This window comes from Calidris pugnax, unplaced genomic scaffold, assembly GCF_001431845.1.
Source record: "Calidris pugnax isolate Ruff unplaced genomic scaffold, ASM143184v1 scaffold50, whole genome shotgun sequence".
NCBI classification, from domain to species: domain Eukaryota; kingdom Metazoa; phylum Chordata; class Aves; order Charadriiformes; family Scolopacidae; genus Calidris; species Calidris pugnax.
The window spans coordinates 1,616,890-1,643,207 of NW_015090780.1; the positions used below are offsets into that span (position 1 = coordinate 1,616,890).

At 57.0% G+C, this 26,318-nt stretch overlaps 1 protein-coding gene and 1 pseudogene across 1 annotated transcript in view; both read right to left on the bottom strand.

The window, feature by feature from the left end:
• Positions 1-950: 950 nt before the first annotated feature.
• On the bottom strand, positions 951-2,345 carry LOC106895438 (annotated as a pseudogene).
• An 18,957-nt stretch (positions 2,346-21,302) lies between these two features.
• SOX18 (SRY-box 18) overlaps positions 21,303-26,318 on the bottom strand; it is a 27,821-nt gene continuing 22,805 nt past the window's right edge. The window contains exons 2-3 of the mRNA XM_014954880.1: positions 23,882-25,013; positions 21,303-22,597 (exon numbers count right to left, since the gene is read on the bottom strand). Coding sequence (XP_014810366.1) covers positions 22,249-22,597; positions 23,882-25,013 — 1,481 coding nt within the window. The 3' untranslated portion in view covers positions 21,303-22,248. The remainder of the gene's footprint in view (positions 22,598-23,881; positions 25,014-26,318) is intronic.

The following is a 26,318-nucleotide window of genomic DNA, read 5'->3' on the forward strand; positions in this document are numbered from 1 at the left end:
GTGGTGGTGGGGGGGGGGATGTGAATCACAGCCCTCGCTCCCCGGGCAGGATGCGGCCCTGCGCTCGCAGCTTGCCACATGCCAGCCATGGACCGCAGGCTTTGTCCTCCGCGGGGTGGAAGCGGCTCGCTGCCCAGGGCAGGATGGAACTGGGGCCGGTGCTCTTCCCCGGGGCCCCCCCAGCACCCCGGGATGCTGGCAGGCTTTCCCAGCTCCAGCTTCAGGGTGGGATGAGGGTGCCGAGGGGGGTGGAGATCGTTTCTGCATCCAGGCTCTCTGCAAGAGTCCTCACCCTGCTCGGGCTGTGTCCTCATCTCCGCTTGCTGCACCGGTGGTAAGAAAAGCTGCCACCTCCCTTTGCAGCATGTCCTGGGGAGCGGATTTTCCATCGCAGGTTGTCAAATCCTTATAAAATCCCTCACTTGGAGCCTTCTCAGCCCATCTCACCTCACCCTGCTGCTGTGTGTCCCCCCTCCAGGCAGGGGATGCTGAGTCCTGAGCCGTGTCTGGAGCTGGGAGCCCTCTCTGGGTGCTGCCTGTTCCGGGCAGGGGGTCCTGGAGCGAGAACTGGAGCTGAGGGTCAGGGTGGGCACAGCACGTGGTGATGCCAACCTCCAGGAAGCCGGTGCCAGAGCCCCGTGGCAAGGATTTTTGGAGTTAGCCATGAGTTATTAGCCATCCCAGGGGGAAACACCCTGAGCCAGTTGTTTCTTCAGTCGCTGCTGGGGATGGAGGGATCCTGGGAGCAGCCAGGGCAGAGGAGGGGGTCTGCAGCCTCGGGGTGGGAGGATGGAGGAGGGACCCACGGTGCTGCCCCGGCCCTGCCAGCATCCTTGGTGGCTGGAGCCAGGCTTGGGGCAGGGAATGGGCACAGGCAGCATCTCCTGTGGGTGAGGGGGGACAGAAAGCTTGTCCCCTGGCCACCCCCATGGCTGCACTCACACCAGTGTCTAAACCTGCTCCTTCAGAGCCAGGGCTCCTTCCTCAGCGGTGTCACCTGGCTCCGGGCTCTCAGCCTGGTCCTGGATCTTAAAATAGAGCGAGTCATCAAAGCAGAGCCGCTCGGGTGGCCGGGCCAGGCAGGGCAGCCGGAGGGCCACACCGGTGAGAAGCCCGGCGAGCAGTGAGACACCGATGGCCACCACCAGCCCCAACGCTTGCCACAACGCCTGCCCGCCCATCCCATGGTTCCCCGACTGTCCCCACACCTCCTCTCTGGCATTGTCCTCAGCGGGGGACACCTGGGAGAACTGGGGCCCAGAGGTGTCCTTGGGTGCCACCAGGACTGCCACAGTGCTGGCCACGGCGCCGAGGATGCCGGGCAAGCCGTGGAGGTTGTGGATGCCACACTGGTCCCGGAGCGCAAGCTTCCTCACCAGGAACGGGGTGAGGAGCCTGAAGCCAAGGACACACACCACGGCCGAGAGGCTGCCCAGGGCAAGGGCGGCCACCGGTGGCATGGTCATGTCAGCCACCGCGCCGATGGCCACCCCGCCGGCCAGGCTGCCATTCTGCAGGTGGCCAGGGCTGAGCTTGCCATCACTCTCCAGCAGGCTGGAGGCCACCACGGTGGTCACGGCACCGGCACTCATGGCCAGGAATGTGTTCAGGATGGCGCGGTGCTGGGCGTCTCCCGGCTGGCAGAGGACAGCCACGAAGCTAGGCCAGAAAACCCAGAGGATGAGTGTCCCCACAAGGGACATGAGGTCGGAGCGGTGCGTTGGGGTCTCCTTGGGGTGCACTGGCTGCTGCACTGCCCCAAACAGAGCCTTGGACACACCGAGGCCGAAATAGCAGGAGAAGACGTGGATTGTGATGGTGCCCCCCACGTCCAGGACGCCCAGGCGGCTGACGATGGCCCACTCACTGGCAAGGTAGACAGGGACTTCGCAGGCGGCCACCACGAGGAGCTGGCAGGGGCTGGTCCTTCCCAGGACAGCCCCTACAGAGATGAGCACCGTCACAGCAGCAAACTCGGCGGTGAGGAGGTTGTGGAGGTCCAGGTGGACCTGGCCGTGGTGGAAGTGATGGAGCAGGCCCTGCAGCACCAGTGCCCATTGCGTGGAGAAGTTGAGCAGGAGGAAGTTGTGGGTGAGGGCGCTGAGCCCGTAGTGGGGCAGGAACGTCAGTAGGAGCCCCAGCCCCACCACCAGCATCACCTGGATGTCCTGGAAGAGGGGGAAGATGCCGTAGAGCTGGATGGCCACCAAGCTGGCATCCTCCACCTGCGCTGAGGGCTTGTCGTAGGTGACGAAGAGGGCGAAGAAGAGGAGCAGGGCAGCCTGGAAGAGGCCCAGGGAGAGGGGCAGGAGGCGGCGGGAGCGGGTGGGGGACGGTGTGGCCATCCCAGGGTGGACAGAAGGGGATGGTGACCGGTGGGGTGGCTGGGTGCAGGTCAGCAGTCCGGGAGCACCCTCCAGGTGAGCTCTGCTCGCTTCTACATCGGGGTTTTTATGGCCACGGTTAATTTTTAACCAAAGACATAAGTTTATGTGCCAGCAGAGGGTTTTTCCCCCTCCCTTCTCTAAACACAACGCCCATAAATTACCCACGTGCTCTTGTTTGGCCGCCATAAAAAGTGGACTTGAGGGGGGTTACGATTTTGAAGGGAAACAAGAAAAACCTGCCATGGGACGGGAAGGGGAGAAGGAAAATCTGTGAGGAGCCAGCCAGGGATGAGGGTACCACAGTGTGCACCCCAATTAACCCATCCCAGGGAGCAGGGACCATGCCACCGAAGCCCCAGGAGTGATGCTGGGAGCTCAGAACTCCCCCAGCTCCGGGTCTGGCTCTGTCACATCCCACCCCGGGACGGCTCCGGCACCACCACCACCCCACGCTGCAGGATGATGCACGTTTTGCTCAACAACTGCCCGGATTTTTGCGAAGCGCCATAAAGCTCCAAAATCGGGGCCGAAAAGATCATTTTCTCACAGGTTTGCGTTGGCTTGAATGGCTGGAAATTCATTAACAATTAGCGCGCGAGAAAAACAAAGCCCAGAGCAGCCAAGCAGCTACCCCGAAGTTTCTGGGTTGCTGCTTAGTGTGACATTTTGCCAGTGAATGTCTGGAAAAAAAAAAATTATATAAAAAAAAATATATGAGAACCACAAGAACAAAAGGCAGAAGGGTTGGTAAATATTTGTTCCAGAGAGAAGATATTTTTGTGCTGTCCCTGATCTCAACACCCCTGCCGCGGGCGCTGGCTCCGCGCCGCTCTTCGTCATTGTTACTGGAGGATGAGGCAGGCGAGGGCGCAAAATGGGAAACAATTGTTGAATAATCTGCGCGAGGCTCCTCTGCCAAACCCTCCCCGGCCATTTTTCAACCCAAAGATGCTGGAAATGGGGGCAACGTATAGGAGGAGGAGGTGCTTTGAAGGCAGAGCCTGTGGGGGGGGTTGAGGAGGGGTTGCGTTGCGCCCAAGCCATGGTCAACGGCAGCGGAGGGGTGGTGGGAGCTGTGGGGGTTTGTGGGATGGGACCCGGGATGCTTTGCCTGCCCCTAACATGTCCCTGCCACACGGCCAGTGCTGCTAACGGGATCCCTCTCCCTAGGAAATATGGGGCTGGGGTCCCCTCGGTGCTGTACGTTTCTCCCCAGTGTTCAGGGGTGGCCAGAGGTGGGATGGGATGGGATGGGATGGGATGGGGTGGGATGGGATGGGATGGGTGTGCAGGATGCTCCCATTGCTCCTGCCCGTGCCTGCACCTGGACACATCCCAACCCACTGCCCATGGCTGCTCCCACCTCCACCAGCAGCAGGGATGAGGGGACACAAGTCCCTCATCCTTTGTTGGTATAAAAAAGGCAAAGAAAGGTGATTTCAGCCCCCTGATCCCTAACCCTGCGCATGTCACACCATCCCACCAAAGGGATTTATTTTCAAGGGGACAGCCTGGTGAAGTGAAAGCTCTTTGGTGAGATAAAACCCCAGGGTGATGCTCAGAGCTCTTGAAATGGAGGAGCTGGGTTGCTCTTCAGGTGCTGGGGGAAGTGTTTTGGCCCTGACTGAGCAAGGGGCTGCGTGGGAGCTGCTTGGGAGCAAGGGCAGGGCTCACCAGGGTGTGCAGACACCCCCGTGCTCACTCCTGCACACTCAGGGCTGCACGCTCGCTCCTCTCCTGCTGCCCTGCAGTGGCTCAAACCCTCCCCTTCCCGCTTCAGTTTGGGCCTTTTTTTAAGGTGAGTTTAAAAAAAAAATGCTAAAAGAAAAAGCTTTTGAACAGGTCTTTTAAAAAGCAGAGCGCTTCAAAGATTGAGAAGTTATGGCAGAGCTCCTCCTGTGAGGAGGAGGATGCTGGAGGGGATGGGTTCTCCTGGAGCACCTCAGCGCTGCCACGTCTGCTGGAGAGGACAAGCATCATGGTGGGAGGTTTGGGATGGAAAAGCCCTCCTAGATTCAGCCATCACCTCTGGCAAGGGACGGAGGGGTGGGGACACCAGGAGGTTGGGGTGCCCTCCCTGGACTCATCTTACCGGGTGAGTAGATGCTGTGTGGGGGCATGTGGGGAAGCAGAGGCACGGGGTCAGGCTGCTGGGCTCAGGGACAGGGGTGTTTTGTGAGGTGACACTGTTGTCCCAAGCACACAGCTCCTTATCTCGGTCCGTGGGCGATAGGGATATGCAGGCTCAGCGGGATGTCCCCGGACACGTGTTCTTTTTCCATCTGGAATTCTTGCCCCGGCAGCACTGGGGGATTTGGGATGCCTCTCTGGGCTCCCAGAGGGGCAGGAGTCAATGGAAGGGCTCCCCTGTGACCCGCAGTGCCCCCACATCCCTCCCACCAGCATCCCTAGACCTCCTGGATCCAAGGTGGGGGGCTCCCCCATGACCCGCAGTGCCCTCACATCCCTCCCACCAGCATCCCTAGACCTGCTGGATCCAAGGTGGGCCTGAGCCGTGCCAGCACCAGGGCACATGGAGATGGGGGCCAGCCACCCCCACGTTCCTGTGCCGAGCTGTTGGGTACCACCATCCCCTTCCCTTGGGAACAAGGCCATCCCATGTAGCCTCCTCACTCCCCAGACCAGATGAGGAGCAGAAAGCAGCGATGCCCAAATGCTCCCCAGTCCCATGACCCCTCTGCAGAGAGGGGGAGAAACCCCGCCGGGGTGCAGATTAAAAAATAACCTTTATGGCACCCATAAAAGAAGGTCGAAGTTTCAAGAGGTCGCTGGGAAGGTGAAAGTCCCCCCCCCTCAGCCCCAGAGCACCCCCGAGGGCAGCGAATGATTAACCCTGGGGTGCAGGGTGTGCCGGGGGGATGCCACGGTCCTCATCGGGCGGACCCAGCATTTGGGGGGAAGGTCCGGTCCCTCCAGTAACATTTTCCAGGCTCGGAGAGACTTCTTTCGGCACCGGAGGAGCGGGGATGGAGGAAGCATCTGGCGAGGGTTGGGGCGGTGGGGAGGGGACCATTGAATTCCACCCCCCACATCCCCCTTTCACTGTGTGGGCAGTTGTTTTATGGCAGGAGGACCGGGGAACCATTTTAGCATGATCCACGCTGAGACTGCTCGAGGAGTTCCCCGCTGAGGGCTGGATACAAAGAAAAGCTGAATTAACCGAGGGTCATATAAGGCAACAGGATCTGACAGATCCGAGCCAATATATGCTGGCAACAGCCAGTCCATGGCACTGTGAGAAAACACTCCTGCAAATTTAACAAATCCCTATGGTCTAGAAAGTCATGTACAAGAAATTACTAATGAAGGGATCTAGTCATATCTGGATTTCCAGACGTTGGTCATGCTCCCGCCGCATTTTGCAGGCCATATAAGTACATGGATCTGAATCCCGGGCGCTGGAGACCGGGAGGATTGTTCCGATCGTCTTGTCTGACCTCCTGCGTCAGACGAGGGCTCCCGGCGAGGAGGGGATGGATGCTCAGCCCAGCTCAGCTCAGCTCAGCTCAGCTCAGCCCAGCCGGGCGGTGGCGGCCGGATCCTGCGGCTGCGCCGGGCTGGGGTTGGCTGGAGAAGGTTTGGGGGACGCCGTGGTGGCACTGGGGTGGCCGGGTGCCCCCACCACATGGTGATGCCCTGGCAGCCAGGGATGGGTGCTGGGGACCCGCTGCTGGGCAGGAGGGAGAGGAAGGTCTGGCTTCATCCCCATGGGGAGTGGGTGCCTGGCCAAGGCACCGCGTGGTGGGGAGGGACAGATGATGGCACCCCTGGCCTTGGCATGGCTCTTCTCCTCCAGCTGTTCTCCTCAGCCTGGAGCACCCTGAAATTCCCCAAAATTCCCCAAAATTCCCCCAAAATTCCATCCTCCCACTGAGCTTCACCTGGCTCCCTCTCCATCCCCTCTGTAGGTCCTACATAAACCCCCACCCGGTGTCTGAGCGAGCCAGGAGCGAGCACCACCAGCGTTTTCAAAGCTCCCGTCCAGCTCTGACCCCAGGAGTCCCAGTGCTGTCTGTCAGGAGGCAGGAGGGGGGGACAGCCCCCCCCTTCTCCTCCCCAGCCCCTCGCAACCGGGTCCCACTCGGGGGGTGGGTTGGGGAGGGGGGGAGGGACACGACACAAAGCCCAACAGACGTCACACCGGCATCACGCGGCCCGAGTGGCCTTCTCCATCTTGTTAGCACATTGTGTAACACAACATGTGGAGGCGCTGGGACCGCACACGCATGCACTCCCCGACAGCCCAACCAAGGAGGGGGGAGAAAAGAAGGAGGAGGGGGGAATAAAAAAATTAAAAAAAAAAAAAAGAAAAAGAAAAAAAAAAAAAGGAAGCAATTTAAGCTTTGAATCTTTCTCTTTAAAATGTTCTCATGGCTTCATTAGAATTTGCAGCCACAGAGGCTTTGAAGAGCATGGTATAAGGAGTGAAACATCTGGAAAAATTAGGATTAATGAAAACATAATTCCCAAGACTAAAGGAAAGATTAATCCTGCGTTACCACTTGTGTGTTCCACAGCTTTTCCCCAGCTCGTAACACTGAACTTATTAAATCGCCCTGAGCTGAGTTTTCCTTTTTCTCTCTCCCTCCCCTATTGAGCCCAATGGAAGCGACTGATGCCAAATGTAACGATAACCAACTGTGCCGAGCAGCGCGGGCGCGAGCACGCTGCCTGCCCTGCGCCCAGCTGGGCACCCACCGCCCCCCGCACCCATGGGTGGGGGTCCCATGGGGTTGGGAGTCCCGTGGGTTGGGGGTCCCGAACGTGCCGGGGGGGTCAGTGCTGGGGTGAAGGGTGCTGAGCCCCAACGGGGCTGCACCTGCTCCCACGTGAGCTCCTGAACAGGATGGGTCCCCAGGGGCTGGGGAGATGGGGAGGTGCTGGTGAACTAAAGGATTAATATGGAATAAACCTCCCTGCTCTGCTTTTAAATGTTCGACTGAGGTGGCCCCGAGGTGCTGGTGTCTCTGGGTGGCATTTCTGCAAGCACGAGGCTTGTCCTGCCGTGCCATGCCGTGCCATGCCGTGCTGTGTCCCACGCTGGCACCACCCTCTGCTCCAGAAGCAGCCGTATTTCATTGCTGTGGGGCTGGGCTTTAAGCAGGGCACTGGGACACACCAACCCCGTGCCATTTCCCTCTGCCAGGCTCTGGTGCCAGAGACTACCAAGGGGCTCTCACCAGCTGTGCCAACCCATGCCTGAGACCCCTGGGCAAGGCTGGCCCTGGGGTCTGGGGCTCCTCCAGAGCAGAGTTTGGCCAGCTGGAGAAGATGCTTTTAGGTGACAGACCCTTGGGCTGTGTAAAATACCACAGCAAATATTTATTTGGGGCAGCGGTGCCACCAGAAAGTAGCAGGCGAGTGCCAGCTTCAGGTTTGGGGGTCTCATCGAATATTTGTGTCCCCCATATTTGTCACCACAGACAGTAACTTGCAAAACGGGATGGAGTCGGGGTCGGAGCGTGTCTCTCCCCAGCTCGAGAGGCAGCGCAGCCCTCCGTAACGCCGCGCTTCTCCAGAAGAAGAATGAAAGAAAGCAGATCCCGCTTCCTTACGTCTTCATCCGTCCCACGCTGGGCGTGGGGAGGCCGGGCAGTGCCAGCCCCGTGCCGAGGCCAGCTCTGCCCAGCAGCCCACCGCCCCTCCACCGGCAGCCCCAGCCGGCCCCGTGTCGCTGCAGCCCCTGTGGGGACCGGGATGCTCCGGAGAGCCGGAGACGCTGCGTGGGATGGGGAACGGGGAGCAGCACCCCCCCCTCTGCGAGTCCCTGCTGGGCTTTGGGTGGGCTCTCGCCTGCTGGGTGCTCCCCAGGAGCTTGGGGTGGGGGGGGACCAGATGTGGTCTGCACCCCCTCCCTGCCTGCTGGCCCCGCTGGGGGCTGGGGATGAAGGCATTTGCCCCGTGCACAGGGGAAAAGGGCTTGTTTGCCCCTTGCACAGGGGGAAAAGGGGTCATTTCCCCTCGCATGGGGGGAAAAGGGCTGATTGCCCCTCGCATGGGGGAAAGGACACATCCACCCCTCTCATGGGGGGCTAACAGGGCTCATTTGCCCCATGCATGGGGGGAAAAGGGCTCATTTGCCCCATACATGAGGGAAAAAATTAATTTTCCCTGTGCACGGGGGGAAAGGGGCTGATTGCCCCTCGCATAGGGGGAAAGGATGCATCCACCCCTCACATGGGGGGCTAACAGGGCTCATTTGCCCCATGCACGGGAGGAAAAGGGCTCATTTGCCCCATGCATGGGGGGAAAAGGGCTCATTTGCCCCATGCACATGGGAAAAGGGGTCATTTGCCCCATGCATGGGGGGAAAGGATTAATTTGCCCCGTGTGGAGGGCTAACAGGGCTCTTTTGCCCCATGCACAGGAGGAAAAGGGCTCATTTCCACCGTGCATTGGGGGAAAAGAGCTCATTTACCCCATGAACGGGGGGAAAGGATGCATTTGCCCCACTCATGGAGGGAAAAGGGCTCATTTGCCCCCATGCACGGGAGGAAAAGGGTTTGTCTGCCCCACACACAGGGCAAAGGAGGGGGCAGCGTGCCCTGGCCACCCCCCAGCACAGAAGGAAGGTTCCCAGGGGACCCTGCTCCCTCCTTCCCACGCTGCTGCTGCGATCCCTCTTGTTTTCCAGAGAGGAAACCGGCAACCTTGTTATTTACTTTTTATATATATTTTTTTTTGCTATTTCCCCCCCTCCTTGTGCCTGTGTGGGGTGGCGGGGCCCAGCTGGGGGGCAGAAGCTGTGGTGCCGGGTGCTGTCGGGCGCCAGGTGCCGTCGGGATGAGGCAGGAGGTGCCCGTCGGCCGTGGGGACAGGGGACAAACACACACACACACACACACACACACACACACACAATGCCGGCGACAGCCCCGCGGCGCTTGCGGCCACATTGTGTGAGCGAGGAGGAGATGGATGAAGGTCACATCCTGCCACTCTTCCGATGCCCGGCACCAGGAAAAAGCTGCGCTTTGTAAATATAAAAATAAACAACAAACTCTTTCCCCCCATTTACCACCTTTCCCCCCACCCTCGAAGAAAACAACAACAGCCCCGGCGGTACCGCAGCCACCTGCTCGGGGAAGTGATTTTTCATATAGGCAGGAAACGGGGGGTCTAATTAAATCTGGGGTCAAGAACATAAAGGGAGAACGAAGTTTATTTAGGAGCCCTGGAGTGGGGTTGGAGGGAGATGCTCAGTGGGGCTGCGGGTGCATGTGACTCTGTGGGACGGTGTTTCGGTGGGGCTGGGGGGGAACCTGGGTGTATTTTGGCTCTGGAAGGGGGGGGGGTTGCAGGGCAGATCTTTCCTCCCACCATTGGGTCACCCCTGGTCCCCTCCTCCTGGTGCTGCTGGGGATGGTGGTGGCAGCTCGGTCCTCACCGGGGCAGGGGTGCACTGGGGGAGTCCCTGCCGTCCCCGTTGCCCGCGGGTGGAGAAAGGAGCCCGGGGAGCGTCACGCTCGGACCTACAAGAGTGTCCCCAGCCTTCAGCGAGATCATATGAGGTTCCTGTTTCACAAGACGGGGGATGGCATTTCCATTGTGCTCACCCGGGGATGTGTTGCAACGGGGCAGCCGCTTCCATCCTTTGTCCTCCTCCCCGCAGAGGAGGAGTCTCAGCCTCTGCCAGGGTGACCCGTCACACCCTGGCCCCCCCCCAAGCCACCAAATTTGGCTCCACTGGCCACAGCAGCCTTCCCCAGCGGATCCCAGCCACGGGCATCGTCCTCACCACCGATGTTCTCCAGCTCCGTGGGTGCTTCCTTGCTGCCATCACGCTGGGTGCCCTCACCCAGGGGGCATTTTGCTCTGTGAAGGCCATGTCCCATCCCGAGCTGCTCCTGGTGCTGGTCCCTGGTTGCCCCCCAGCTGCCTCCACTGCCCACAGCAGGGTTTCTGCCTAATTTTCACATACAATTAACAAACGAGGGGCCGACCCCACTAAAGAGCGACCGTGGATCTCTGGGTGCTGGTGACAGTCCTGGATCCCCTGGGATGATGCCACCATCCCAGCCCCTCTTCCCTGCCCGCAGCAGGCAGTTCCCCTCTTTTAGGAAGCGCTGCAGAAACCTTTGCCTTTGGGTCGGGCGCTCCCAGCCCAGACCCGCTTTCTATTCCCCAGCCAGGCCCAACGCGCTGAATATAAAATAAGGCAGCATTGTTAGGAAAAAATAATTGAAACCCAACAAAACGGGCAAGCAGCAGCTGGAAGGGCTGAATTGGAGCAAACCAGGCTGGCAGTAACCCTTTGCAGGCAGGCAGTGTGGGGTGCAGGGTGGGCAAGAGTGGGCAAGGGACCAGCATCCTGCATCCCAGCTCTGCCCCGTTGCCTGAGGGAGGGGAAGGGGAGGTGATGGGCTTGTGGTGTCCTTGTGCAGATTGTGGGGAGGATGGGGGGCAGGCTGTGGGGAGGACTGGGGTAGACTGTGGGCAGGATGGGGAATGGTTCCCCATGGGCATGGAGGACTCGTGCCCTGGGGGGGTTTATAAACCCATGGGACATTTTTCCAGGCTTTAGGGATGCTGGGGGTTGACCTGGTCCCCAAGTCTGTGATGAAGGATGGGATGTGCACCCTGGGAATCATCCAACCCAAGGGCTGCCCATCTCCATCCCCACCCCACGACAAGGCATCAGGTCCCTTCTGCCACCACCAAAGTCATCCAGGTGCCACCCACCATTCTGGGTGGGTGTCCCCCTCCCTGCCACCAGCATCCCACCCCCGAGCAGGGTACCAGGGGCGGTGGCACGGGGACGAGGACGCGTCCCCGGCCGCGGGCCTCGCTCCAGCTGGGCGCTGTTTTGTAAGGACTCCTGGGCCTCTGCGGCGCAGAGATAAGCCCAAGAATTTGCCGTCGGTTCCAAATATCCCGTCCGCTTCCTCCCGCCGTCCTCGCCGCCGCTCCAGCCCGCTTGTCTCATTTCCGCAGCAGCGTGCTGGGGACAGCTTCCTGTTTTCCCCCCCGGCCCCGGGGCGGCGGCGGGGGGCTGCGGGGAGGAAGGGCAGGACAATGGGCGCAGGCAGGGACGGGCAGCTGCCCACCATCCCGGCTGGGGGTCCGCTCTTGGGGGCTGGGTTGTAAATCAGCCCAAGCTCCCTCCAGAGCATCCTCTCTGCACCGTGGGGGGGAAAAAGAGGGTGACACCAGCTGGAGGAGCCACCCCCCTCTCCATTTGGGCATCACCCTGGCATGAGAATGGGGATGGAGCTGGGTGCCATCCCTCAACCCAACCACGGTGGAGCAGAAGTCTTCAAGGGGACACCCTGCCCTCCCCAGAGAGAAGAATCCCCCCTCCCCGAGGCAATTTTTAGGGTCCCTCCATTAAAACCATCCACCAGCCCCATCCCCCCCACCCTTCCCCAGCTTCAGCGTGGGGGACCAGCACCCCCACGGGGCCGTGCTGTGGGGTGAGGGATGCTGCTCCCCATCCCAAACTGCAGCCATGACAAAAGAGGGATCCACTTTTGGGCTTTTCTGAGCCCAGCATCCTCCTGCCGCAGGTGGGACCGGGGGGTGGACAGCCAGCCCCGCATCCCCCTGCTTTCGGGGAGGGGGAGAAGGCTCTTGCCCCCCGGCTCCCGGCCCGAGTGTGAGTGTTTACTCGCTGCCTTTCTCACCGCTCGCAGCGTGGCAGGAGTTATTCAAAGGCGGGCGGAAGCGAGCGCAGCAACTGAAACAACAATGAAAAGGAAACGGAGCTTGAAAAATTCTCCGTTCATAAATCAACTGAACTGCAGGTGATCCCCGGGCAGGAGCGAGCCGAGGAAAAGACACAGCTCGGCACGGCCAGCAGCCGGGTGGCCCCCGAGCCCCCCCAGGCTGGGATGGGGGGGACGGGATGGGGTGCCCTGGGGTGGTTCTGGGTGATGCTGGGGTTGGTCTCCGTGTCCCCAGGGCTGCACATCAAGGCGGGGGGGCTTTGGGACAGGTGAGGTGGATGCATCACTGGGTTAGTTTTTATTATATGTAAGGAAATCTGGTCCGTGTCCCCAGGGTTGCACATCAAGGGGGGGACTTTGGGACAGGTGAGGTGGACGCATCACTGGGTTAGTTTTTATTATGTATAAGGAAATCTGGGTGAGAGGGGTGAAGCTGTGCCGGGTGGAGCTGCTTTACACACACACACACACACACACAGTCCTGCCTCCCAGGCCAGGGACAGGCACAGGAACGCAGCCAGCCCGGAGATGGGATGGGGCACACAGCCCTCCTCGGTGCCAGCAAAGTGGGGACATGGGGCTATCGGGGTGCTCAAGGGGGTGCAGAGCACCCCAGCTCTCTCATCGCCTCCTCTGCAGCTTCCACGCCTGCCTTTTGGGGTGAAACACATCACTTTTGAAGCAGTCAAGTTGATGGGGTGTGGGTGCCCGTGGCTCCAAGCCGTGGCCGTGCTGCAGGAGATGCTGGGGTTAACGGGAGACCATCCCGGGCTCTCGGCGGCGCTGGGCCACGGCTCCTCGCTGGGATCTCATAAAGGCTTTTTCCTCCTTAGGAAAAAGAGCTGCCGTCTTGGGACAGACTCCTCAGTGCTGGCAGCATCCCTGCGCGGGCAGGGGGTGGGTGGGCACGGGCAGAAAACATCTTCCTCCCCCCCCCCACATCCCCCAGCAGATCCTCCAGCATCTTGCTGCAGGCGAGATGGGGACCAGTTTGGACAAACCCGGGTGTCCCCTCCTCGCTGTCCCCTCTCTGCCAACCTCTGTGAGCCGAGACCCGACCCTGGGGACACTGAGAAGGAACTCGTGCCTTTGGGAGTGGCGAATGGCCCTAAGGAGCAGGGTGGTGGCAGGAGGCTGAGCCTTACAGTGGAGGAAAGGGTCCGACTGTGGTCCCCGCGCTGGGAAAACCAGGCAGGATTGTGTGTCCCCCTCTGCTGCTATCCGTCCCCCCCCCATCCTCGATTTCCCTGTCATCTTGTCTTTCGGCAGAGCTGGAAAACCGGGAGACCACCATAAATAAATCCTGTGTCTTTAAGCCGTTTTGTACAGTACAAGAAAACGCACTCGTTGAATTACAGCTTTTTAATCAAATACATGTAACCATGTCACTTAAAGTGCTCGCGAAAAGCAGGGGAAAAAAAAAAAAAAAAAAAAACAAACAAAAAAACAAATTACACTTACAGGGAAATCTTAATGAATAGTGATAAACTTAGCTAATGAGAGATAATTTTCATGTATCACTGCTGAAAGATAGATTTTTAAATTCAAGACTAGTGACTTTGTTTCAAAAAAAAAAAAAAAAAAAACCCAACACAATTGGAAGAGCACGATATTAAAACCAGCTGCTTGCTTACCCCCACCACAGTTAATAGTTTTTGAATGTTCTGAATGAGAGAGAAACCAGAGCCAAGCTCCACTTTCATGTCCATCTTTCTGATCAAGCCCTGTCAGACGGGGGGAGCCGGGCAGCCTGGCACAGCGGCGGGGGATGTGGGGGACGCGGGAGGGCTGCGCTGGCTTCTCCTGCCTCTTCTTCCATCCTCTCGGGCTGTCTCCCCACGGTGATGGAGATGTGGGAGCTTGTGGGGTCTTCCTGCAGGCAGAGTAGTGCAGCCCGGCTGGGAGGCAGCCTGGAGATGCGAGCACAGGTTGTCCAAGCCCTGTGGTGGCAAGAGATGCTGCCCTGGGACACCACCGTTGTGTCGTGCCCCCCACCACCAGCTACAACCCAACTCCACCTCCTGAGGCTTCCTCCTGCAATTTGGCATCGCCGCTGCCGCAGCTCGTCCCCCGCGGGTGCCGAGGCGCCGCGGTGCCCGCAGCATCCCTTCCTCTGAGCGTGCCGGCACGGTCCCCCCGTGCCACGTCCCTGTGCCACGTCCCCTCGGGGTACACATGCCTGGACCACCTCGATGTCTACCTCCAGCCTCGCTGGCCACCAGCACCCCCCCTCGGCCCCCAGCACAGCCTGCCAACCACCTCGAGCTGTGCGGTTCCCCCGTAACATGGACCAACGCTCATTAAGCGTGAGGCAGAGACCACCAAATATGTCAAAACACACTTAAAATTTATTGTTTCATACCATACGTTTGAGTCTCTTGAACACAGGCCAGTGTTTCTCCCTCTCCGCAATGGGGCCTATCTGCTGTCACCGACGCTTCGCATATATGTATAGCCTGCTTGCTTTCTGTCTTTCCCCCCCCTCCCCTTCTTTCTTTAAATGAAAAATACAAACAATTGATGGAAAATGTACATTTGTTCCATATGGGACGGTCGGAGTGTGGAGAGGAGCCAGGAGAGTCATTTTTAGGCAGACTCCTCTCTCCAGCGGATGGCTGGACGGCTTCCCAGAACGGCCCCGCGCGGCCTGGCCTGACTCTCCTGACGAGCCTCAGACAGTCTGTGACGCTCCCGCGCCGGCGGGGGGGGGACATGATTCAGCTCCCTGCTGGGCTCATCCCCCTGGAGCACAAGAGGAGGGAGAGCTTTCCACCAAGACCCCTGCAACATCCCAGAAGGGATGAGCTTGGCTGCACGGGAGGGAATGGGGAGGCTTGGTTTCCATGGGCGGTTGAGTTACTTTGGTTGGGTTGGGTTCAGTTGGGTTGGGTTGTGTTTGGTTAGTTGGGTTGGGTTGGGTTAGGTTGGTTAAGATGGATTAGGTTGGTTGTGTTGGGTTGGGTTTGTTTGGTTAGATTAGTTGGGTTGTGTTGCATTAGGTCAGTTAAGATGGATTCGGTTGGTTGCGTTGAGTTGGGTTTGTTAGTTTTGGGTTACCTTCAGTTGTGTTGGCTTATTTTGGGTTGTGTTGGCTGGGTTGCGTTATAACGGGTTGTGCTGGGTTGTATTGGGTCAAGTTTTGTTGTGTTGGTTGTATTGGGTTGTGTTGCGTTGAGTTGGGTTGTATTGGGTTGAGGCAGGTGACCTCTGCAGAGCACTATCAAACCTCCTCATGATCCTTTGGCCTCTGAGTGCATCTCAGCGCTGCTGGCTCAGAAGAGGAGCACAAAGTGGCTCTGATGGATGTCTGTGGGGCTCAGCTGGGCTGAGAGCCACTGGGGACAGCGAGTCCCCAAACTCCCCCATGACTCATGCAACGAGGAGCAAACCTGCCTCCCTTATGGTCCCGAGGAGACCCCAGCATGGTGTTGGGTGAGTGGATGGGTGGTGTGGCACCGGAGGCTGTGGGACCAGGTACTGGTGGTGGCCCCAAGCCTGGGAGAGGGACGTGAGGCTGGCAGGGACAACGCTGAGAGCTGGGAAACCACAACCAGAGCTCCACCGGTGATGGAGAGGTTGAACCTTGCAGCAAAAGTAATGCTAAAAAATGAGTTTCAGGCTGTGCAGACTTTCCAGGGTGCCTTAAGGACCCCTTGCTGGCTTATTTCCTTTTTCTTTCACAAACCCTGTAATATTTAGGACACCGTGGCCCCAAGTCCCCACAGGCAGCTGCCCTCCTCTGCCCGCAGCAGCCGGGGGAATGGTGCAGGAGGTGCCACCACCCAGGGCTGGTCACTGCTGGGAAACTGCTGGGGAGCAGAGCTGGGAAGAGCATCCATCATCACCCCGTGCTCCTCTGCCGCCCGCCCGGCCGCTCTGGGCATGGCCATGGAGGAAACGGTCCCTTTCCTGTCCTGCAAGGAGCACTGAGATTTTCAAACGTTTCCTTTCCCAAACCGGGCTGCAAAACAGAAAGTTGGGGAAGGTTTTGGGAACTTTTCTTCGGCTCCGTCAGGAAAGGTTGCGGTGGGAACGTCTGAAACCTTTCTTTGCATTTCACCCTTTTCCCTCTGGTTAACCTCTACAACATGCAACGCTCTTACATCTCAACACGGTTTGCCTCCCATCTAAAAAAACCTGGAAACTTTTTTTTTTTTCCTTTTTTTTTTTTTTTTTTTCCAACGCTCTTTTTCTCGAGTCAGGAAATGTGATGGAGCTGTTTCCCACAAACAGGTTTGGTTTTGATAAATCTTCTTTTTTATTTTATTTTTTTTTTCTTTTTCAGTGGAAGAGGGAAAAAAAATAAAATAATAAAAATCCCATCTCTAGCAGTAGAGCAGCTGCCCAGTGCTGTGGGTGGGGGACCAGCATCTCCCCGTTCCCACCGGTGTCCCCCGCCGCGGGGACGTGTGGCGGTGAGCACCCAAAATACACGGATCCAGAAGCTGGAATTCCCCCTTAACGTCCCAGCTGAGATGACTTCATCCGGGCTGGGCGTCCAGGGCCGCGTGTCGGCGTTCCCTCCCCTCCGGCGGGCTCCGGGCCGGGATGGTTCAGGCTGCCCCGGAGCTGCCGTCGGCTGCCCCGGTGAGTCCCGCTCGCCCCCGGCTCCGCCGTGGCTTCCTTCGGCCTCGGGAGCGACGAGCCCCGAGCGGCGCGTGGCCGGGCCCGGCCGGCTGGCACATGCTGTTTTAATATTGGGGTGATGTCATCCAGAGCTCTAAAACGCCGTTAAAAAAGAAAAAAAACAAACCCCAGAACGTCTATAAACCTGGGCAGTGAACCTCCAGCAGAACACACACGCGCACGCGGGAGTGCACACACACGTGTGCACACAGACGGATGCCACACACACGTGGATGTGCATGGATGCACACATGCAGGCACGGGGTAACATGCCTGTGCACACACGTATGCACAACTATATGCATGTACAGGCAGACACACATGTGGATATGCACACGTGGATGCATGTGGATGCACATGGATGCACACACAGAGGCATGGAGACACACGGATGCACACAGATGCACACCCACATGGATGCACACCCACAGACATGGATGAACATGCCTGGGCACACATGTATGCACACACACATGCATGTACAGGCAGATGCACGCATGGATACACACAGAGGCACATGTGGAGATGCACACATGGTTACACACAGATGCACACGTGGGTGCACGTGCAGACCCATGCACATGCAGATACACAAAAAAGGGACTTGCAGTGGATGCACACAAAGCACACATGGATACACACAAATGCACACGTGGATGCATGTGCAGAGCCATGCACATGCAGATACACAAAAAAGGGACTTGCACACGTATATACACACACAGAGATGCACACGCACGGCTACACACGTGTACGCTCACACTCAGATGCACACACACAGATACCCAGGGATGCACACACATACATAAGTGCGCACACATGGATGTACACAGTGGTGCACACACACATAGATGCACACACAGACTTGCACATGGATATCTTGGGATGCACACACACATGTGTGCACACACACCCAACCCCCCTCATGCCCCCCCGACCCTCTCCCCAGCGTACAGCACAGCGGCAGCCATGGTGGGTGGCACAGGAAGGGAATGACAGGACGGGTGTCCACACTTCACATGCTGCCCCAGGGGCTGGTGACACTCACACGTGTCACAGCATGTCGGGGCCTCTGCAGAAGCAGCCCCGGTCTGTGGGGCAGTGAGCCTGGGGAGATCCACAGCCCCACATCCCCAGGGGACGTGGAGCAGATGCCACCCATCCATAAAGGCCAGGCAGGACCTGGTGGTGCCTCCCCCTCTCCCTGCCCCTGCAGCCATCCCGGGAAAGGCGGCAAGATGTCAGGATTTACATGTACCCATCAAATACCTTCTCCATATTTCTGCCGTAACGACCTGCTAAGAGCCCCTCTCTCCTCCTCCCCAGTCCAAAACCATCAGGCCCGGAGCTTTGGAGAGATTAAGTCATAAAAATCGGAAGGGGCTGCGTGGTAACAGCCCCGGCCTGAGCCGTAACGGCGGTGAAATCATCCCCAAACTATTCCAGCCCCGTCCATTTCCAGTCCCACGTCACACCTGAGCCACCGGCACGCAGAGAAATAAAACACTGGTGGATGGTTTCCTGGCCCCAGCACGGCTCCACAGGGATGGGGGCAGGGAGAGGAGGTGATGTTAAAAACAAAAAGGCTCTCCCAGTGTCAGGGCCGACTGGTCCCAGTGCCCAAGTGGCACAGGATGTGTTCTAGTGGGGTGGAGGGAGCGCTGAGCACCCGTGGGCACGGCTGGAGCATCCCATCCCATCCCATCCCATCCCATCCCATCCCATCCCATCCCCAGGTGGGTTCTCTGGCCTATGGTTTGCACTGACCCACCTCAAGCTGAGCAAACTCCCGTGGTCAAACAGCCAGAGCCTGGCAAAACTGGGAGACAGTGGATTTAGCATCAAATTAATTAGCAGGGTGGTTATAGCTCATCAAGGAGCCAGCATCCCTAGGGTCTGCCTATCTCCCTGACCTCCTGATGGAGCTGGACCAGCCCCAGTGCCGACCAGTCCAGCCATACCCTGGGTCTGGGGAGAGCTAAATCCTGCTCTGACCCCCACTGAAATGTGATGCTGTGGGTCTGACACCGTGGGGAGGTCCTGCTGGCTGGGTACCAGCCACACGCTGCCCGCTGGGAGACCAGGCTGGAGGAACAGCCCCGGCTTGAGACACTTCTTGATGAATTTACGACCAGAATGGGGTGTTTTGGTGAAAAAAAAAAAAAAAAAAGCTGTGCAAAACACCCAGCAATGGGAGGAGGCAGCATCCCCCGGGGTCTGGCATGGGTCCTTCTGCCTGCTGTTATCTGACCCAAACCCACGCTCCTGTTTTCTTCCTCTCTCCTTTTCCTTCTCTCTTGTTTCCCCGTGACCTGGGGTAGGGCTGGGCAGCGAGACGGGGCGGCCGCGCATTGTTCGCAGCCTGGGCTGCAATTAAGGCTTTATTATTAATAAAAACACCCAGGGCTGAGTTAGGCAGGAGGGTTGGCAGGGCCCTGCCTGCTTTTGTGGAGAAGCGAAGCCAGGGCTTTGCTGGCAAACGCCGGGCGGGTGTTAAGAGTGATGGGGACCCAGGGAGCCCAAATCTGGAGCTGGGTCTTGGTGACCCCGGGACGGGTGGGCACGGCAGGTCCCGGCGTGTCCCTGCAAATCATCCCTGCAAGTCACAAACCACCCAGGGTTTCAACATGATGCATTTATGGGTGGGAGTGACCATCCATCACCCTGCGGTTTTCGGTCCGGTACCCACCCTAGCCCCGCGGCAGCATCCTTGGGTGCAAAGCCAGGAGACCCCCCCCCGTTCCCCCTCCCCAGCCTCAGGGGAAAGTATGATTTTTCAACAGTTTTGCAGTGCAGGTGCTTTGGGAAAACTCCTGCCCGTGCCCAGTGCCGGTGAGCACCCGAAACCGGGGCACGATGGATCCAAATTTCTCCAGAGCGAGGAACCGCAGCGGGAAAAACACCCCGAAGATTTCTAGCCGTCCTCTGAGAGGAGGGACGAGCTGGCACGGCCTGAGCCGTGGGGAAAGAAGGGAGTTCTGTGCCCAGTGCCGGTGAGCACCCAAAACTGGGGCACGATGGACCCAAATTGCTCCAGAGCGAGGAACCGCAGCAGGAAAAACACCCCGAAGATTTCTAGCCATCCTCTGAGAGGAGGGACGAGCTGGCACGGCCTGAGCCGTGGGGAAAGAAGGGAGTTTCTGCCACAGGAAAAAAAATAAAAAAATGACTTAACATTTCCTCCGTGCTGTGATCCGCTGCCGGCTTTCCCCGGCACCGCGGGGCAGCACGGCTTCTCCCACCGGCGGGAAGTGATGGCATCCTCGCCTGGAAGGTACCTGGAAGCGGCTGGAAAATAAGTCAGGGCTTTCTTTTATCCACACCCCCCCCCCCCCCCCCCCCCCCCGCCCCATCTCCTTCCTCCCCGGGCCGCTCTGGGGATGGAGCCTATAGAGGGCTGCTTCCTTTCATAGTCATCGGCGGCGGCACAGGATGCTTCTCATTTGGTGTTGTGTTTGTTTGCTGCGGCGCGGGATCTGGCACCCGCCGGGCGCCCGCCAGCCCTCCCGTGTAGGTAGTGAGGTCATTTTTCCATGTATTCCCCTTTTTTTTTGTGCATACTGTATATGGAAAGACAATGAAGAGCCCTTCTGGCGTTTAATGGGAACACGTCGCCAGCCCCCAAAGTGGTCCCGTTTATTAGCGCTTCACATTAAACAACAGCAAAAAAAAAAAAAGAAAAAAAAAGTGAGTCAGGATTTAGTCCTGTTAACACTAATGTGAATTTAATTTAGGAGAAGCTCGAAAATTAATGTCATTTGTTAAATATCCATTTCCCCTAAAAGGCAATTCTTTGCCAACAAAAGCAACAAAAAAACTCTTCTTCTAGTCACTTTTTTTTTTTTTTTTTTTTTTTAAATAGCCTTTTTTGGCGATATCAGCCTGGTTTAAATCACTCGGCGTTCAAGGAACGGATGCCACCAGGGTTTTATGCAACAGATTGTCATTTCTCCTCTTCAAATTGAACAACAACAAAAAAATAACACTGTAAATGATGAAGTGATTCAGAGGAGGGGGATGAAACTCTGGTGAAGCACCGGTGGCTCCGAGCGGGGTCCGGATGGGCACGGCGATGGCTCGGCAAGACCCACCAGCTGCCAGAGCTGGGAATTGGCCAGTGGGGACCAAAAGGTGGAAGGGCTTTGGGACATGGGGTTTTCTTCCAGCTCTGAAGACGAGAGCATCACCCGGCCTCTATTTTTGGGGAGGTTAGATGGGAAAACGGGTTGAGCCGTGGGGACCACGCACCGCCGGGCTGGCAAAACGCTAATAATAACCACACCAAGGCTGGTTGCGGAGGAGGATATCACATGTTTTTATTATATTTAAAGCTGAGAACAGCAGCTTTTCCTGCAGAGCACATCTCCAGGAGGCTGCCATGGTCCCATCCCGCTGCCGGAGCCGCCGGAGCCGCCGTCCCGCGCCGAGCCCAGCCGCGCTCGCCGAGCCCGGGGCGGCCGACGGGGCGGGCGGGCGGCAGCCTGGAAATTAATACATCTGCCAGGTTGTCAAAACATTAATCAACGGATACAAAAAAATCTGGAAATGGTTGGGACAACATGTATTTGCGGAAAATATGTGTTCACACAACAAGCGCACAAGATGGGAACAATTATATGAAGATGTTTTAATAATTAACCAGTATAAAACAGTTTGCTCTCCATACAGTTCTAGACAATAAAAGTGTTTGCAGTCATATTTTTCTTTTGTACAAAATTCCAGTCAATTGTTCCACAATATTTACATTGTCATTCCCTTTTCACAAAATATCTCCTGTTCCCCCCCCCCACTTTTTTTTTTGTTTCTTTAAATCCAGCTTTGCTACATAAATGCTTTAGATCTCATGGATATCCCTTGATTTATTTTTAAAAAGTCTAATAAAAAAAACAAACCCAGAAGACATTAAATACCATTTTATATATAAAAATGCTTAGTAAAAATATAGTTTTGTTGCCCAATTAAAATATATTGCTGAGAATACAGTAAAAACTGTCCTAAAGCCCACCCCTAACAGGCGCCGACTCTTTAACGGCCCCGGCAAAGTCTTCCTTAAAAGTTTCTCCCCCCACCTCCACAAGTTCTCCTGCCCTTGGGTTAAATACTGGGGGGGCAGGTTTGGCTGGTCCTGGCGGTGGTTGTTTTGGGCAGGATTTACTGGAACAGGCTTCATGATGCCCCTCGGAGCTGGTGGGAGCTGGAGCTGTGCCCTGCCGGGGGCTGGAGCGGGGAGCGCGGCAGGCAGGCTAGTGCTGGGGAAAGGCATCTATCTGTGTTATATAGTTATACGGTATATCAGTGAGTTCAGCATGGTTTATTTTTTTTTTCCTCTAGAAAACAAAAACAAAAACAAAAATTAAAAAAAAATTTAAAAAAAATTAAAAAAAAACACAAACGAAACCAAAAAAACGAACAAAAAAAGCGATGCATTTAATGAGATACTCTAAATATTATGGAGCTCGTGGTTAAAGGAGGATGGCTTTTTTGGTTTTTATTTTTTTAAGGGGAGAGACGGGGCTCTCCCGGCGAGAGCATCGGGCGGTGGGGCCAACCTAACCGGTGATGCAGGGGCTATAGTAAACAGCGCTGCTGGCATCGGACAGGGCGGATATCAAGCTGCTCTCCTCGCAGGAGATGCTCCTAGGAGTCACTTTGGACAGGGAGACATGGTAAGGGAGTCCCGAGGCTTCGGGACGAGTCCTGCTCATGTTCAAATACTGGTCAAACTCGTTGCGGTCAACGTCTGTCCAGAGCTCGGTTTGGTTCAAGTGATCCACGCTCTCCATGTGGTGGGCTTCGGGTGGGGGCGAGAGCTGGCCCAGGTGGGCGGAAAGCCCGTTCTGAGTTCCCGAGCACATCTGGTTGTAGTATATGCTCACGCACCGCCGGGCTGGCAAAACGCTAATAATAACCACACCAAGGCTGGTTGCGGAGGAGGATATCACATGTTTTTATTATATTTAAAGCTGAGAACAGCAGCTTTTCCTGCAGAGCACATCTCCAGGAGGCTGCCATGGTCCCATCCCGCTGCCGGAGCCGCCGGAGCCGCCGTCCCGCGCCGAGCCCAGCCGCGCTCGCCGAGCCCGGGGCGGCCGACGGGGCGGGCGGGCGGCAGCCTGGAAATTAATACATCTGCCAGGTTGTCAAAACATTAATCAACGGATACAAAAAAATCTGGAAATGGTTGGGACAACATGTATTTGCGGAAAATATGTGTTCACACAACAAGCGCACAAGATGGGAACAATTATATGAAGATGTTTTAATAATTAACCAGTATAAAACAGTTTGCTCTCCATACAGTTCTAGACAATAAAAGTGTTTGCAGTCATATTTTTCTTTTGTACAAAATTCCAGTCAATTGTTCCACAATATTTACATTGTCATTCCCTTTTCACAAAATATCTCCTGTTCCCCCCCCCCACTTTTTTTTTTGTTTCTTTAAATCCAGCTTTGCTACATAAATGCTTTAGATCTCATGGATATCCCTTGATTTATTTTTAAAAAGTCTAATAAAAAAAACAAACCCAGAAGACATTAAATACCATTTTATATATAAAAATGCTTAGTAAAAATATAGTTTTGTTGCCCAATTAAAATATATTGCTGAGAATACAGTAAAAACTGTCCTAAAGCCCACCCCTAACAGGCGCCGACTCTTTAACGGCCCCGGCAAAGTCTTCCTTAAAAGTTTCTCCCCCCACCTCCACAAGTTCTCCTGCCCTTGGGTTAAATACTGGGGGGGCAGGTTTGGCTGGTCCTGGCGGTGGTTGTTTTGGGCAGGATTTACTGGAACAGGCTTCATGATGCCCCTCGGAGCTGGTGGGAGCTGGAGCTGTGCCCTGCCGGGGGCTGGAGCGGGGAGCGCGGCAGGCAGGCTAGTGCTGGGGAAAGGCATCTATCTGTGTTATATAGTTATACGGTATATCAGTGAGTTCAGCATGGTTTATTTTTTTTTTCCTCTAGAAAACAAAAACAAAAACAAAAATTAAAAAAAAATTTAAAAAAAATTAAAAAAAAACACAAACGAAACCAAAAAAACGAACAAAAAAAGCGATGCATTTAATGAGATACTCTAAATATTATGGAGCTCGTGGTTAAAGGAGGATGGCTTTTTTGGTTTTTATTTTTTTAAGGGGAGAGACGGGGCTCTCCCGGCGAGAGCATCGGGCGGTGGAGCCAACCTAACCGGTGATGCAGGGGCTATAGTAAACAGCGCTGCTGGCATCGGACAGGGCGGATATCAAGCTGCTCTCCTCGCAGGAGATGCTCCTAGGAGTCACTTTGGACAGGGAGACATGGTAAGGGAGTCCCGAGGCTTCGGGACGAGTCCTGCTCATGTTCAAATACTGGTCAAACTCGTTGCGGTCAACGTCTGTCCAGAGCTCGGTTTGGTTCAAGTGATCCACGCTCTCCATGTGGTGGGCTTCGGGTGGGGGCGAGAGCTGGCCCAGGTGGGCGGAAAGCCCGTTCTGAGTTCCCGAGCACATCTGGTTGTAGTATATGCTGGAGGGATGGGGAGTCCTCATGGCGTCGGCCAAGTGCGAGGGGGTCTGCGCGTAGGGCACCGCCACGTCCCGCCCCATGCACTTCTCCTGGGGAAACTCCATCTGGTGATGGTGGTGGTAGCCTCGAAAGGGCATCATGTTGCAGTCATCCTGCATGTGCGGAGGGAAAAACGCCGGCTCGGTCTGTTCCAAGACATCCAAGGGAGACATCTCAGGAGTTGGCAAGCCATAGTTTTCAATATCCGACCCCATGGAGTGGAGTTCTCTGAAGTGGTTAAGTGGGGGAGGCTGGGGGTGGCCCGGCTGGCTGCCGCCATGGTGACTCATGCTGAAGTTGTCACTGCAAGGCTGGGAAAGGTTATGCAGGAGGATATTGGGTTCCATCCTCTTGATTTTCTTGGCTTGCTTCTTTCTCCTTGGGCGGTACTTGTAGTTGGGGTGATCCTGGAGATGCTGGATTCGCAGCCTCTCTGCCTCTTCCACGAAGGGACGCTTGTCGCTGGCGCTCAGCGCCTTCCACGACTGGCCTGGAAGAGGAAAGAGAAGCTCTGTGACACCGGCTCGGCCACCCGCTGCCGGCTGGGCTGTGGGGACACCTGGGGAGAGGGCACCCTTGGGGTGGGAAGGGCTCCCTTGGCTGGCAGAGGAGGGGATGGGGAACGGGAGCCCAAGCAGGGCTGTCCCAGCGGCAGGCTCGGGCTGTGCCCAGTGCTTGGGTGCAGTGGGACAATGGGGGTGCAAAGCCCCGGGGGGGGGAAAAAGGAGGGCTCTGCAGGAACCCCTCCAGCAGAACAGAGGATTCTGCCTTCCTCAGGACAGCCCGCTCCCTGGGGTGCCTGCTTCCCTGCTTCCGTCCCGCACCCACAACCGCCCATCCCCAAACCCCGCACAGCCCCGTGTCTCCGCATCCTGCTGCCCCGTCTGGCCATATCCTGCTTCCCGTGAGTCCCGCATCCTGCAGCTCCGGCTATCCATATCCTGCTTCCCCTGTTCCCACATCCCGCATCCTACAGACGTGTATCCCTCATCCTGCAGCCCTGAATTCCCATATCCTGCCTTCCCCGCAGCTGCGTACCCCACAGCCCTGTATCTCTGCGTCCCGCAGCCCCGTTGCCCTGTGGCTTGTGCACACACAGCTCTGTCTCCTCACATCCCACAACCCGCAGTCCCGTATCCCCACATCCTCTAACGCCACATCCTACAGCCCTGGAGATCTGCATCCCCCAGCCCTTGATCCCCCAGCCCTGCATCCTTGCAGCAGGCATCCCTCGGTCCCTTATCCTTCCAGCTCGTATCCCGCAGCTCTCCGACCACGCAGCCCGCAGCCCTGCCTCTCCCGTATCCCAGAGCACACTATCCCTGCATCCCACAGCCCTGTACCTTTGCAGCCTGGCTAGCACAGCCCCATATCCCTGCATCCCACGTCCTACTGCCTCTTATCCTTGCAGCCCGCATCCCACAGCCCCGTGCCCTTGCCACGCACATCCCAATGCCCCGTACCCCTTCATCCCACATTCCCAGTCCTGTATCCCCACATTCCACTGCCCTGTACCCCTGCAACTCACATCCCCAGCGCTGTATCCCTGCATCCCAACACCCCCTGTCCCTACAGCATATCCCCACAGCCCTGTAACTGCATCCCGCTGTCCTATAGCCCCGCACTCCACATCTCCAGCCCTGTATTCCCGTATCCTGCTGTTCTGGACCCGCACCCCCAGCTCCATATCCCTGTATCCCGCTGTCCTGTGCCCCTGCAGCCGGCATCCCCAGCCCCATAACTGCCAATCCTTACATCCCTAGCCCTGTACCCGCATATCCCCGTGTCCCCAGCCCCATAGCCTGACATCCCTGCATCCCGAACTCCGTACCCCCACATCCCTGCATCCCTAACTCCATACCCCTGCATCCCACAGCCCTACACTTTTGGAGCCCACATCCCCAGCCCCGCAAACCCCTCAATCCCTGCATCCCTAGCTCTGTACCCCCACATTCCCGCATCCCCAGCCCATACACCCTCATCCCTGCACCCCCAGCCTCGTAGCCCCCGCATCCCTGCATCCCTAGCTCCGTACCCCTACATCCCCAGCCCCATACACCCACATCCCCAGCCCCGT